Here is a 14,863-nt window from a genome sequence, read left to right on the forward strand (position 1 = left end):
ATTGAAACCAAATTTGTATTAAATTTATTCATATTTGTGACAAGAAGAAAAATGTCATAATAATTTATTTATTGTCATTTCTAACCCAGTTTCGCATTAATATGATTCTATCATGGTCCTCTTTCAACAATATACGGATGCTATTAATGGCATGCATGCCTATAGTGATATTTTATTTGATATGGCTTATCAATACTTCGGAAGGCATACGAAGTGAGGAAGGGACACTTCTTGATCTCGTATGCTGGCCTGATGGTAATGCAATACCTGTAATTATTACGTGTGGATCCATGATCGCTGTTGTGATAGAGGTACCTAATCTTAAATTTAAAGAATTTAATACATTGTCCTTTTCTATTTGTTACTTAAGTTTAGCTTTATTCTCAGTTATATGGATTGTATCAACTATTCAAAGCAGGATTGCCAAAACGACAATACAACGTGACGAATGGACTATTTTATTACGTTTGGTCGCTTATTATAATTATTATTATATTTCTTGCTATTATGTTTTATTCCGGATTGCAGTCAACTATAATAAGAGGTAATTATATTAACTCACTAATTAGTTAATTACGTTCTTTTTTGCGAGCAAAAGTGACATAATGAGTAAGACATTTGCCTGACGGTAATACGCCCCGCCCATAACAATGCAGCGCCGCTCAAGATTGTTGATTGAATCTAAAATTTTAAGCGGCATTCCAATTACACTCATCACTTTGAGACATAAAATATTAAGTTTCATTAGCCTAGTCATTTCATGGTGCTCATCAAACCAAAACCCAATAACGCTTGCACATTACTGCATCACAGCAGAAAAGGCGACGCTGTGGTAACCACCTGCATTCTGTGCAAAGAAGCTTCCGCAGGTGTGTTGTGGTGTTTACGATAAAATGACAAATAGATAATACCTTACACTAATAAAATTTGACAACAAAATGATATCAACGATGCGGGACTCTAACCCACGACCTCTGGCGTTCCGTACAAGTGCTCTGCCAACTGAGCTAACCGTTCGAGTGACGTTTCGTCATAAAATCTTGTATGCTTTGGGCAACTCTCAGGCACCTCAAGCCACAACTTCATCTACAGGATCTACTTTACAGTTGATAATCTACTCAACCCCAATATTTGCATATTAGGAAATTGACTTGAGATGTTGAACCTTATATGTCCAGTTAGGCACCTTGTTGCTTATGGTAAATATAATAATTATATTTAAAAACAGCGCCATGAAAAGCTTATTTGTGCAAATTTGTTTTCTACTACTTTCCAAAGTCGTTTAAAATTTATCTGATATTTAATTTTTCAGCGAAAATAAAAGGCGGTATTACAAAAGCGATGCTCCGTTATGCAAGCCACTTGCCTTCGAAGATTGCAATAGATCGGCTGCAAACTAGATTTCAGTGCTGTGGTCGCGTTAGCTATCAGGAGTGGTTTTACATTCCCTGGTATAGTGCAGGACAGAGCACAGATACTTCGTTAGTATCATATTTTTTTACTAGCCATCGAGAAGTAGTCAATGCCGTTTGAGATGTTATGAAAGACAATACTCCCACGAGATTATTAAGTATTACCTATTGTTTTTTTGTGGCACATGTCGTCCAGAATAAAATGGCTTAAAATCCGGAACAGCTTTAAAAAGTCAAAACAAATGGGTAAAACTAAAATGTCCATGGTGGTCGAAAACGGTGGAAGCATTTTCTTTTTTGCACTGTTTCCAGTCGACATTGCTCGGGTCTTTTAAAACCATAACTCCGTCATTTTATCGGTTGATGACTGATAAAAATATCTTTATTTCCTGTTGCTTTGGTGCAGGACGGTTCGGAAGTTCGTAGCAGACAACGTTCCATACAGCTGCTGCTCGAGATATGTGATGTGGCCGTGTATTCACCATGGCATCATGCAGAAGGGCATCATTTATAAATACGAACCGCCGGTAAGTAACTGCTGTTGGTAAGTTAAAATAACTGCAATTAACATCATTATAATTACGACTCAGGTAAAATACTTAGCGTCTCCGAGCATTCATATACTGCGTTCGTTGTGTCGACGTTTCATTATGTAACTTACTCAAACAGCAGGCAATAGCAGTTAATAGCGGGGTTATTATTATTATTGTTGGGGAAATGAGCACTTTAGTCTATAGATCTATTGTGCACCCTACGTGTGCTCGGACGCCCGCCCTAGCAATGACTATGCTCGTTGTGATGACCTTAACACGTTCATGTTCATCAACTATGTACTTGGGCAACGTTTAGAGTTTTTTTTCCAATATGCCAAATTATGCAGTAATTAGAGTTCGTATTTGTATTTAACTCACATCCTTCAGGCCTATGACCTTTAAGAGGCGCAGTATCCTCAGTGGACACAAGTGGGGTAGGTCCTCTGCCTGGATATAGAGAACCTTGTGGCAATCTGCACTCATTGCAGCGATGACCTCAGATTCCAGAAGGATGTGTTAAGGATCTTCGTAGGTCTTTTGGCAAAGTCTTCATAGACCAGATTCACTTGGACCTACTATTGCCAAGTGACCTTTGATTTTGCAGTGCAGTGTAATAGCGGGGTTAGTGCAGTAGGCTGTAGCACCACGATAGCAGTTGAAGCGGCACTTCATTTGTGACAGTGCCGCATTAACCACGGACCAAGAGTAGCAATTGCTAGGAGCACCGCATATTTAAACCCACTCAACTCAGCCTGAGCGTAATTTTTTGAGTGAAACTTATTATAATAATATACCACACACATATTGAATTTACTTCATGTGACAAAAACTTTAAACGTTATAACTTTTCCTACAAAGACAATCCACGTCAGGCACTCGGTATCCGACTATTTCCAATATATCAAGGGCTCTTTGAAAGAATTTGCTACGAGCCCGTGTGTGAGCGAGAGTGTTTGTTGATACCAAGTGAAATAGAAAGGAGACCTTTCATTGGTTTTCATTCGTCGTTATTTGGTCCTAGTCCAAAGATAAAATAAACATAAATCTTTAAAAAAAAATTAAACCTTACTACTCATTACGTCAAAAGTTATATTTCTTGTTCATGTATCATCACCTCGGAAAAAGAACTTTAATGACATCTGACAAGAATCTTATTGGTGGCCACTCATTTAAAAAGTTACAGCTTCATCAAACTATACTTATTACAAATTATATTAATTACATTTCTTTATGTATCTAGTCTCTCAATTAGTCATAGTAAAGTGATGCAAGAAAAATACCCCAAACGTCATGCATAACACGAGTAAGATGAAAAAATAAATTTAATAAAAAACACAGAGTAATTACATAGTACTGTGGTTATTACAGTAGGTGCATCAATCCACAGATACTGTAAAAAAAACGTATTTTGCCAACATTATAGGAACGATAAATATGAAAATAGGAATAGACATACAATATATAATAAACCTTAAGAGGATATAATAATATACATTTTAATTTTTACGACATACAACAGTTCCCGATGACAGGATCAACCAGGCACCAGAAGTGGCTCCCGTTCACGAGCATGGCGCATGGACCATCCTTCACCTCCTTCGACCGTAATGTAGGGAAGGGAATGACCTGCCCCACTACACCACCACAAGTAATGACATTTATGACAGCACGATGAAGCCTGTTACTAGAACTGAACCAGATAACAAGAAATAATGCATATATCACATAAATATAATGCTATGCTTGCTAGCTGGGTAGACCATAATAATCTCTACCTATTTAATCTATTTAACCACTTACGTAACAAGAATTAATTTAAAATGCACACACAATCAGTAATAATCGTTAAAGTTTTATATTTAGGAAATTGTGAATCATTAGAATACATCTGAGAGATTATTATCCTCAATAACATTTTAGATGTTAACAATTTGGGAGGCAGGATGCGAAGAAAAGCTGATAAATGAGATGATGGCAGTGTCATGGCGGTTCAACGCAGTAATGTCTCTCATAATAATGGCGATGGTGAGATAAACAACATTGAATATTGTATAAGTTCGCAAAGTTCAATCTATTGTGCTATTCATAGTGTAAACCCGTTCATGATCCCGTCCCGGCGTCTTTTATCATTCATGAGGGATCAAGGTGTATGATTGCTGTTGTAGATATGCCACAAACGCGTGTTAATGTTTTGAAGATGAAAAGAACTTATAGCTAATTAAAATTTCGTAACCTAGATATAGAAGGCTACTTTTAATATTTATCGTTTCACTAAAAAAAGTGCAAGAAGCTTTACATTTTATTATTTTTCAAATTATTCACATCTAAGGACTTTACGTCAATGTGCAAATTACCACTCGCATTACGTTGACGTCTGGTTTTCTTCAACCGCGCATTTTTCAAGTAATTTCTCGCCACGCACACGTACTTTGTGGAATCAATTACCGGCTGCTGTTTTCCCGAACCAAAACGACTTAGGGGCCTTCAAGAAAAGAGCATACTTATCCCACCTTAAAGGCCAGCAACGCATCTCTTGACACTTGTTGTTGCGGATGTCCATGGGCGGTTGCCTCACCACTCCCATTCCGTAAGCCTCTTGCCCCATTTGCCTCCTCTTATTTAAAAAAACCTTAGCGTTAGCTTGAATTATTCATAAAATATTTACTCTACTCCAAAGTGTGGTTTTCAATACGACTGATTTGAAAGCATCGAATACTTCACCGTACTGGAACCATAAAGCACAAAGAGTTTTCTTAATTTTAGGAACTGTACAGAAATTATAAGGGCTTAGGTCAGCACTATATAGGTGATAGTCAATAAATTTTAAATTCCCTGTACAAATACTGAATCGTTTGATGAGCTGTGTGAGCTTGCGTTGGCATGGTGTAGGATGATAGGTTGTTTTGTGTTAGATTTAGTCAATAAATTTTAAATTCCCTGTACAAATACTGAATCGTTTGATGAGCTGTGTGAGCTTGCGTTGGCATGGTGTAGGATGATAGGTTGTTTTGTGTTAGATTTAGTCAATAAATTTTAAATTCCCTGTACAAATACTGAATCGTTTGATGAGCTGTGTGAGCTTGCGTTGGCATGGTGTAGGATGATAGGTTGTTTTGTGTTAGATTTAGTCAATAAATTTTAAATTCCCTGTACAAATACTGAATCGTTTGATGAGCTGTGTGAGCTTGCGTTGGCATGGTGTAGGATGATAGGTTGTTTTGTGTTAGATTTAGTCAATAAATTTTAAATTCCCTGTACAAATACTGAATCGTTTGATGAGCTGTGTGAGCTTGCGTTGGCATGGTGTAGGATGATAGGTTGTTTTGTGTTAGATTTAGTCAATACATTTTAAATTCCCTGTACAAATACTGAATCGTTTGATGAGCTGTGTGAGCTTGCGTTGGCATGGTGTAGGATGATAGGTTGTTTTGTGTTAGATTTAGTCAATAAATTTTAAATTCCCTGTACAAATACTGAATCGTTTGATGAGCTGTGTGAGCTTGCGTTGGCATGGTGTAGGATGATAGGTTGTTTTGTGTTAGATTTCCCAAGTTCGGCGATGATTTGTAGCAATCAAACTCAGGCTACCAATCTGCATTAACTGTTCTGCGATTTTAGGTAATTGAAATAAATACGAATAACTATAATAAAGATGTAAGTGAAAAAGAGCAAGAAGAGATAATAGATATGTTTGTGGACCCGAGTGATGAAATAGGTTTGGATGAAATTATGAAAGCGTTAAGAGGTATGAGGTCGGGAAAGTCTGCTGGGTATGATCGAGTGACGAATGAAATGTTGAAGGCTGGCGATGGACTAATAGTGAGCCTGCTGCATCACCTTTTTAATTTATGTTGGAAACAGGGCCAAGTTCCAGACGATTGGACGAAGGCAGTGATTGTCCCAATTTATAAAGGCAAAGGCTCGCAGCAGGAATGTCAAAATTATCGCGGGATCAGCCTTCTTAGTGTTGTTGGAAAAGTGTATGCCAGAATATTGATTGAAAGAGTAATGAATGTGACTAATGGCAAGGTATGGGATGTGCAAGCGGGATTTCGGAAGGGAATGGGATGTACGGATCAAGTCTTTTCCTTACGCTGCATCACTGGAAAATGTCTGGCAAAAAACCAGAAAGTATATTGCGCGTTCATAGACTTGGAAAAGGCATATGATAGGGTGAATAGAAAGGAATTATGGAAGGTCTTATCTATGTATGGGGTGGACAATTTTCTGATAAGGGCTCTGAAATCTCTGTACAGGGATTCTCAAGCCTGTGTTCGTGTTAATGGTGCCTATACGGGCTGGTTTGATATCTCCAAAGGTGTCAGACAGGGTTGTGTAGCGTCGCCTTGGTTGTTCAACCTATTCATGGAAAGATGCATGAATGATGTGAGAGAAATGCAATGTGGAATCAATATGGAAGGGTTGTGTGTTAAGTGCCTCTTGTACGCCGATGGTCAAGTCATTTTTTCATCATCGGTAAATGAGTTGCAACAAATGATTGACTGTTTGAACGGGAGCTTTAAAGAGAGAGGTTTGAAAGTAAATGCAAGAAAGACGAAAGTGATGGTATTTGAGAAGGATGAAAGGTTGACTGAGTGTACTATCACGATTGAAGATGAAAAGATAGAACAAGTTACAGAATTCGTATATTTGGGTAGCATGTTTACAAGAGACGGAAGATATGAAGGTGATATTGAAAGAAGAGTGACTGCGGGAAATTGTGTGAATGGAGCGCTGCATGCCTTTATAAACGGTAAGATTGTGCCAATAGAAGCGCGAATGGCTGTACATAATGGAGTGCTTGTCGCCACGTTAATGTATGGAAGTGAGAGTTGGGTATGGCAGAAGAAGCATAAAAGCAGAATTAACGAAGTTGAGATGCGATCACTGCGTAGTATGTGTGGGGTAAGACTGACTGATAGAATTCCGAATGCGGTAATACGAGCGCGCTGTGGTTTGAAAGAGGATGTTGTGACAAGTACTGAAAAAGGAATGCTTAAATGGTTTGGACACGTGGAGCGAATGAGTGAAGAAAGAATGACGCATCAAATATATAAGGCAAGTGTGTGTGGGCAAGCCGGTCGCGGGAGACCTCGTAGAACATTCGTCGATCAAATTGGCGACGTTTTGAGAAAAGGAGAGGTCCGAAGCACCCGCAACCGGCGAGCATGTATGAAAAGAGTAATGAATGTAGAGGAAGCGCGTGAGGTTTGTAAGGATAGAAGCAAATGGCATTCTATTGTCTCTGCCTACCCCGACGGGAACAAGGCGTGAGTATGTGTGTGTGTGTATGTACGAATACCTATATTGTTGATTGTTGTTTTATATTAGGATCATTTGGTATACATTTATAATTTGTCACGATGGAGACCATTTACGCGGTGTACCTACTCGTGGGTCATAACTGTTTACGTACCTGCGGATTTAAAATTAAACGGTTGCAGAAAATAATAGAGTCTTGCAACTACAGCAGTACCTAAAGTTAGGCAAAAATGGTAAGTCTCTTCCATTCACTTATGTTTTGTCTTAATTTTTTTTTCACGCAGTAGAAACGTGCTGTGCTGATAGGGTGAGAGTGAGCAAGAATGATAAATTATGCTCTTTTAGATTCTATTATATAAAATTAACTCGGCTTATAATAATTAGGTAAATTATATTCTAGACTCTACAAGTTGTAGCAGTGAGATATCTCCACACTGCTTACCGGAGCGGCCTGAACGTAGAAAACCAGATTACATGCAACGCGTACTTGTTGCGGTCAAGTGTCAATACTAAGATTCAGCCAGGCAAAAAGAAAGTGTTACGTAAGAAGAAGATGCGCAAAGCACGAACTCTGCAGTGGGTGACAGCGACGTATAGAAGCAAACGGCGCTATGTCACATCCTCGCAATCTGATTTCAATAGTTCTGATGAGTTACTAAAGCCTATATATGAATAATCTTATTTCCATTTAATGATTATTCACAAGAGATCTCTTTCAATGACATCTTTAGCGGTGGCCGGTGATATTAAAAATATAATTGTTTGAAATAATGCCAAGCAGATGTCCCGATGTAGAACATGCCTGGTAACATGGAATTGCTCCAGCTGACAAATGTGAAATCTTAATCAAAGAATATGTAATAGCCGACAATGTTGTCGTGTTTAGGACTATAAATTCAAAATTGAAGTACCTAAACCACTGACCTCTACTATATACCACTGGACTGGCGGCTGTCAGAGTGCTTTTGTGCCTGTTTGATATTCGCCATTTTGGCGCTGTTGGCCATGTAGCGAGAGTCTGCGGTACTAAAACTAGTGATGACAACAAATTTTTTACTTTATTACGTTGATTCTTGAAGCATAAATAACACGGAAAACGAAAGAAATTAATCCAAAATGCAAAAATACTTTAGAGTATTGTACGTTCCTTCGCAGCTATTTGTATTATACGTCAAAATTAGTTCTCTGGACGCTCGCAAGTGGCGCTTCAAATAGGCACAAAATATTTGCTGTCAAATATATGGAACAGCCTAGCGAAGCTCTCTAAGAAACAAGCGATTCACTCGATTGTATGAAACATGAAACGTGCAGTCATTGATAGATTGACAGATGACGGATATAATCTTGTAAAAAACGGAGATAGCCGAAATCCATTACGTTTTTATTATGCAACTGTTTGCTTTCAAACTTAGCCGGATTACACTTCGTCGCCAATCGCTATACCGTAATTACTAGTATTTTAAACCTATGTCAAATGATTGCACGTTTCATACCTAACTAAATTTCAAGTTTTACTAAGGCAGTCCTGCCTCTTATTTTTATAAATATATTATAGTTTTATATTATAGTTTTTACATCCTCTTTGAAATATCCTTTTAACTTGGCCAGTTCAATTGAAACACATTTTTTTTCATGGGAAAAATTAAACACGTTAGGTAATAAATAGAAATCATTATTATAATAAACAATACTAGTTTTAATGATAGTTAGCTATTGTTTAGTGATAATTAATTATATTTAAATATTATGATTAACTACTAAGGTTTTTGTTAGGGTTGATAAGCAGTCATGTTGGCAAAACGCCATTTTCATTTTTTTTATATAAGAGGGGGCATACAGGATGAGGCAACTGCCCATGGACATCCTTGCGCAACAACAGGTGCCAAGAGATGCGTTTCCGGCCTTTTCATTTGCATAATCCGGCGTTTGCGTCATTTGCATAATTATTGCATGCTCATGGGTGGCTGAAGTACGGGTGTCTAGGATAAAAGTAAAAACTGGATTTACCATGCACGTACACCCAAAAGGGATGACTTATCCTGTAACCGGAACAAATTAGCTTGTTCTTTGTTCTGAGAAAGATAATTTGAACTTTCTTCTGATTTGGTTGAATAATATACCGATCATGGTAATTATAGTTAACATTTTTTTTATAATATCGTGGGATTCTTTATTCAGTTAATATGTGCTCAAAATTTTACAAAGCAAGTGAGTAATATTATTTTAACTAAAAATGTACGTACCTATGCATGAAAGGTTTCGTTTTATAATTTCCATTGAATATTGCTATGTTTGTTCTTTTTTTTTGGGGTTCTATGTAAAACACTATGAAGAATGTTCACATAGAAAATATAAAAATTGTGTCTAAAAATTTTTTCGATACTTCTTTCCGAGATATTCGATTGTAAACATATGCGCATGCCGCGAGTTTCCACATCCGGAGACTTCACTAGGATATTACGCAAATACTGATTGAAATGTTTAATTTAAATAAATATAAAGGCATATGTGTTGTGCCGAAATGTATACGCACAACCACTAAATAAGGAAATAAAATATTATGTGAGTGTTGACCTGAGACGTCACACAGCGGCTGCGCGCTCGTGCGGCAAATAATAATTTATGGGGACTTTTGATGTGTGACAAATATAAACTAATTGTTATTTCGAAATGAAACAAAGACCAGTCTATTTATATACACATACGGCCTTACAAATAAACTTGGTATAAAGTTGTAACTAAGCATAAACAAAGAATATGCAAAATGTTTACAATATCGTTAACAACACTGTCAATACAATGATAATTATGAAGTTTTCCGAATGACAAGCAACCTTGACAGCAAATAAACGCGGGAAACGTTATACGTCCGAATTAACCAATCGTAAGCAAAATGTCTAATTGTAAACATTTTGCATTTTCTTGGTTTATGCTTAGTTATAACAATATGCCAATTTTATTTGTAAGGCCGATAGACTTTATTGCGATAAAGTTTCAAGCGACTTCGCATACCCATTAACATTCTTCATTACCACTTCAAGTCAACGTTTTTATTTGCATATAACATTTTAGATTGATGTTACATAAATATTATAAAGTACATGTTTTCCATATTTATGACCTGCAAATATTATATTGCAAATATTATTTTATTATATTTTTCAATATACACTGGCCTGCAAAAGTAAGTATCACACTTTTCAGATTAAATTTTTTTCTTAACTATAGAAGGTAGAGATTTAAGATTAGAAACGTTTTGTTGCAAATTTTATAGGCTTTAATTCTTAGAAACTAAAATTATCCATTAGTAACATTTTTAACTTAAAAAAGATAAAACAATGAAAATAGACATTTTTAGTTGAGTGTAAAAAAATTCAACTAAAATGTATTACATGTTATTTAATTTTTAATAACTGGTATTGCCTCCTCGAGCTCTGATTACAGCTTCGAGCCGGTTTGGCATACTAAACACTAGGTTTCGGAGCCGATGTTGGGGAATATTCTCCCATTCTTCTACCAGGGCCTGCTTTAGTGCTCTGAGGGTAGTAGGTGGTGGTCTGCGATTTCTGACTAGCCTCCCAAGCTCATCCCAGGCGTGTTCAATTGGATTGAGATCAGGACTTCTTGATGGCCAAGCCATCACGCTGATACCGACCTCCTGAATATACTCTTGTACGATATGAGCCGTGTGTGGCCGGGCATTATCATGCATCACCATCGATCCATCACCCATATTTGCTAAATACGGCCCTGCATACTCATTGAGAATCTCTTGAGCATATCTTTGCCCAGTGAGGGTGCCATTTTCTATGGCTACTAGCTCTGTGCGACCTTCTGAAGATATGCCCATACATGTACACTGCCTCCACCGTATTGGACTCATTCTGAGATGCAGGCTTGAAGGTATCGCTCACCAGGTCGCCTGTAAGCACTTCGCCTACCATCAGAAGTGTAAAGGGAGAATTGAGACTCATCTGCAAATAAAATTCTTGACCATTCTTCTTCATCCCACTGCATGTGTTCACGGGCGTATCGCAGTCTCGCTACTCGATGCTGTCTCTCGAGTTTTGGGCCACTCGCTGGTCTTCGGGGTTTCAAATTTGCTTCAGCAAGTCTTCTTCTCACTGTACTGTCACTAATGTAGTCCCTCCGGGTCTGAAGTAGCTGTTGCTGGACTTCAACTGCATTTTGGTGGCAATTTCGTAACACAGTGGAAATAATATAACGATCTCGGGCACTGGTACACCTGGGTCTGCCATTACAAGGTCTCCTCAGATGGTGTTCAGTCTCTTCGTACCTTCGCTTTACCTTCTGGACCGTTCGTACCGTCACACCCACCATTCTTGCAGTGCGACGCATACTGATGCCTAGTTCCAGAAAAGCCATGATCCTAGCACAGTCTTCAACTGAAAGAGGCATGATAAAGAAATATTATGTGCTTTTTAGCATAAATTTTTAAAACAAGACCAATCGATCTTGAAAAAAAAATTAAAACAGAATGAAAAATGTGAATGGTCAAATTGTAATTCGGAAACGTCCACTTTGAAAAAGGAATGGTTTTATTTTTGAAGTTTTTTTTCAGCCAATTCTTAAAAGAAGGTTACCGACTATAAAGTTTTTATGTACAAAATTAAATTCTCTTTGGAGTCCTTTTTATTTCGAAAGTATATCTTGTGAACTTAAAACGTTATCCCAATTTTAAAAGTGTGATACTTACTTTTGAAGGCCAGTGTATATTATACTAGCTGACCCCAAAGACGTTGTTCTGTAGATATAAGAAAATACTGTTTTATAGGAATTTGCCAATAATATTTCAAAACATCAAGAATTATTTCTTATATATATTAAGATATATCAATATGTTTTATATTATGTCAGTTTTTTAATTGAAGATATCGAATGAATAAGTATAAACAGTTTATACTAAGATATATTATGTATTTTAAATTTAGATGAGAAATTACTATTTGAAGATAGCTCTCTTATTATCATTGGGATGTCATTATAGATTTTTAGGCACATACAAAAAAAGTTTCTCTGAAACAATGCAGTTCTACAGTATGGTACTTGTAGTTTTGGTCCCTGGATGGAAAAAGAGGTGTTTTCATATTAGGTATCTAAATTCGTTTTTTTTTGTTTCCAACAAATGTACAGCATTCAAATATGTATATTCCAGCAATAGTTAATAAGTTATATTTTATAAATACGGGTCTGTAGCTATCAAGGGGCCCTTTTCCTTCTGCAGCCCTCGAAAAATTATTTTGCGCTATTAAGACTATTTATTACTGTCGAGTTAAACCATATTATGATACCATACCTACTTATACATTCAAAAATAATTGAAAACACAAATTTATTAAGACATTTGCATTAAGATTCAACGTGAGCTGTCCAATCAGGTACAATTATTATGCCTAACAATTTGGTGGTACTTTCAATCTCATTAATTTTAATGTCATTGTACCTATAAAATATGGTTCTTAAAGGTGTGTAAATGGTATTATAATTTTAAGTTATTTTTAATTGTATAAGTTTTGGTTTAATTATATCAATATCTATACTAATATATAAAGCTGCAGTGTTTGTTTGTTTGTTTGAACGCGCTAATCTCTGGTACTACTGGTCCGATTTGAATGATTCTTTCAGTGTTTGGTAGTCCATTTATCAAGGAAGGCTATAGGCTTGTTTTTTTTTCAAAATTAGGGATCCGTAATAAAATTGCTATTTTGTAACACAAGGTGTAAAATCGAAAACCTATTTTTGCGTGCGCTGCAAAAACTATTGACAATAGAACAAAATGATGTACAGGCTATAATATAGGCAATATTTTATTACTTATAAAACTATCGCGTGAATTATACTTTATATGGCAAAACAACATTTGCCGGGTCAGCTAGTAATATTATAAAGCTGCAGTGTTTGTTTGTTTGAACGCGCTAATCTCTGGTACTACTGGTCCGATTTGAATGATTCTTTCAGAGTTGGGTAGTCCATTTATCGAGGAAGGCTATAGGCTATGTTTTTTTTCAAAATTAGGGATCCGTAATATAAAATCGAAAACGTATTTTTGCGTGCGCTGCAAAAGCTATTGACAATAGAACAAAATGATGTACAGGCTATAATATAGGCAATATTTTATCTCGGTATTTCCACGGAAACGAGAAAAACGCGTGTGAAACCGCGGGGCACAGGTAGTTTAAAATATTACTTTCTAACCTTTTGCCGACTTTAATGACTTCATCATTTATGACCGAGTTGTATGATCTTTTTGAGTTTGTGTCAGGGATAATTATTGTTATATCATCAGCACATAACACACATTTATTTTCTGTAATATTGAGTAGGTCATTGATATAGTAGAAATAATAATGGTCCAAGTACATTACCCTGAGGCTTTAGTTTCATTCTTGATTTATATTAATTAATCTATCAATAAACAATACAATAATTCAATTCAATCTCAGCAGGAAATTGCTACTGCTTTTGAGATTTTTTTTTCTGAGATTCCAGTTTCTATCACAAACACTCTTTTCTCCTCCACCAGTGTTGCTGAGTCAGTTCTTCTGGAAAATGTTATAGGATATCAACAAAGTTTCAATTTTAGTTTTGTTAGCCCTGGAGAAATAATTAAAACTTTAAATCTCTAGACATGAAAAAAACTGCTGATATATGGGGCATTTCTGTTAAAATAATAAGTTCAATAATTGATGTCATAGCACCATATCTTGCAATAGTCTTTAATAATTGTATTAACAATTGCGTGTTTCCTGACCTTCTGAAACATAGTAAAATTAAACCAATATTTAAATCGGGATGCTCTTCAGACCCGAATAACTACCGTCCTGTGTCGGTTTTGCCGACCCTTAGTAAAATTTTTGAAGAAATAATTTAAAGCTAAATGCTTACTTACTTTAACTCTCATAAGTTACTTCATTTGAAACAATTTGGCTTTACTAGGGGACGTTCAACAACGAATCCAGGTGTTGAGCTTATCAAGAATATTTTTGATGCCTGGGAGGAATCGCAGAATGCACTTGGCATCTTCTGTGATTTATCTAAGGCTTTTGATTGTGTTCAACATTCAACGCTGGTCAGGAAGCTATGTCACTATGGCATTAAGGGAACTGCGCTCGATCTTCTGATTTCATGTCTAAACAATAGAATTCAGAAGGTTGACGTGAATGGCAGGAGATCTCCTGGGACTCCTCTCAGTATGGGGGTACCACAAGGGTCTATTCTCGGTCCGTTCCTCTTCCTTATCTATATAAATGATCTTCCTAATCTTAGGGAGAAAAAACATAAGGTAGTATTGTTTGCGGACGACACTTCACTGATTTTCAAAGTGAAAAAAAACCAAGCTATGTATGACGAAGTGAACGATATTCTATCTAACATCGTGTACTGGTTTAACGCTAATAACCTGTTGTTAAATAGCAAGAAAACGAAATATATAAAATTTACCGTACCAAATGTAAAAAATGTTGTTGCAAGTGTTTTGTTTAACGGAGAGGTGATAAAATCGGTGGAATCTGCTAAATTTCTTGGCATTACTCTGGATTCCAAATTACAATGGGGCCCCCATATTGAAGGATTGGCGAACAGACTTAGTTCTGCAGCATACGCGGTTAAAAAGATTAGACAATTAACTGACATAGA

The 14,863-nt window shown here is 36.5% G+C and overlaps 2 protein-coding genes across 2 annotated transcripts in view; both read left to right on the plus strand.

Annotated features, from left to right (window-relative positions):
* The window catches only part of LOC126972325 (uncharacterized), a 768,748-nt gene that overhangs the window by 93,471 nt on the left and 660,414 nt on the right, over nucleotides 1-14,863 (plus strand). The gene's annotated exons all lie outside the window — the stretch shown is intronic.
* On the plus strand, nucleotides 27-8,697 carry LOC126972356 (peripherin-2-like). Its single transcript, XM_050819044.1, has 6 exons — nucleotides 27-311; nucleotides 388-544; nucleotides 1,313-1,481; nucleotides 1,819-1,939; nucleotides 3,866-3,970; nucleotides 7,608-8,697. The coding sequence occupies exons 1-6, from the start codon at nucleotides 102-104 to the stop codon at nucleotides 7,881-7,883; spliced, it is 1,038 nt and encodes a 345-aa protein (XP_050675001.1). The 5' UTR covers nucleotides 27-101; the 3' UTR covers nucleotides 7,884-8,697.

Source organism: Leptidea sinapis, chromosome 26 (genome assembly GCF_905404315.1).
Source record: "Leptidea sinapis chromosome 26, ilLepSina1.1, whole genome shotgun sequence".
NCBI classification, from domain to species: domain Eukaryota; kingdom Metazoa; phylum Arthropoda; class Insecta; order Lepidoptera; family Pieridae; genus Leptidea; species Leptidea sinapis.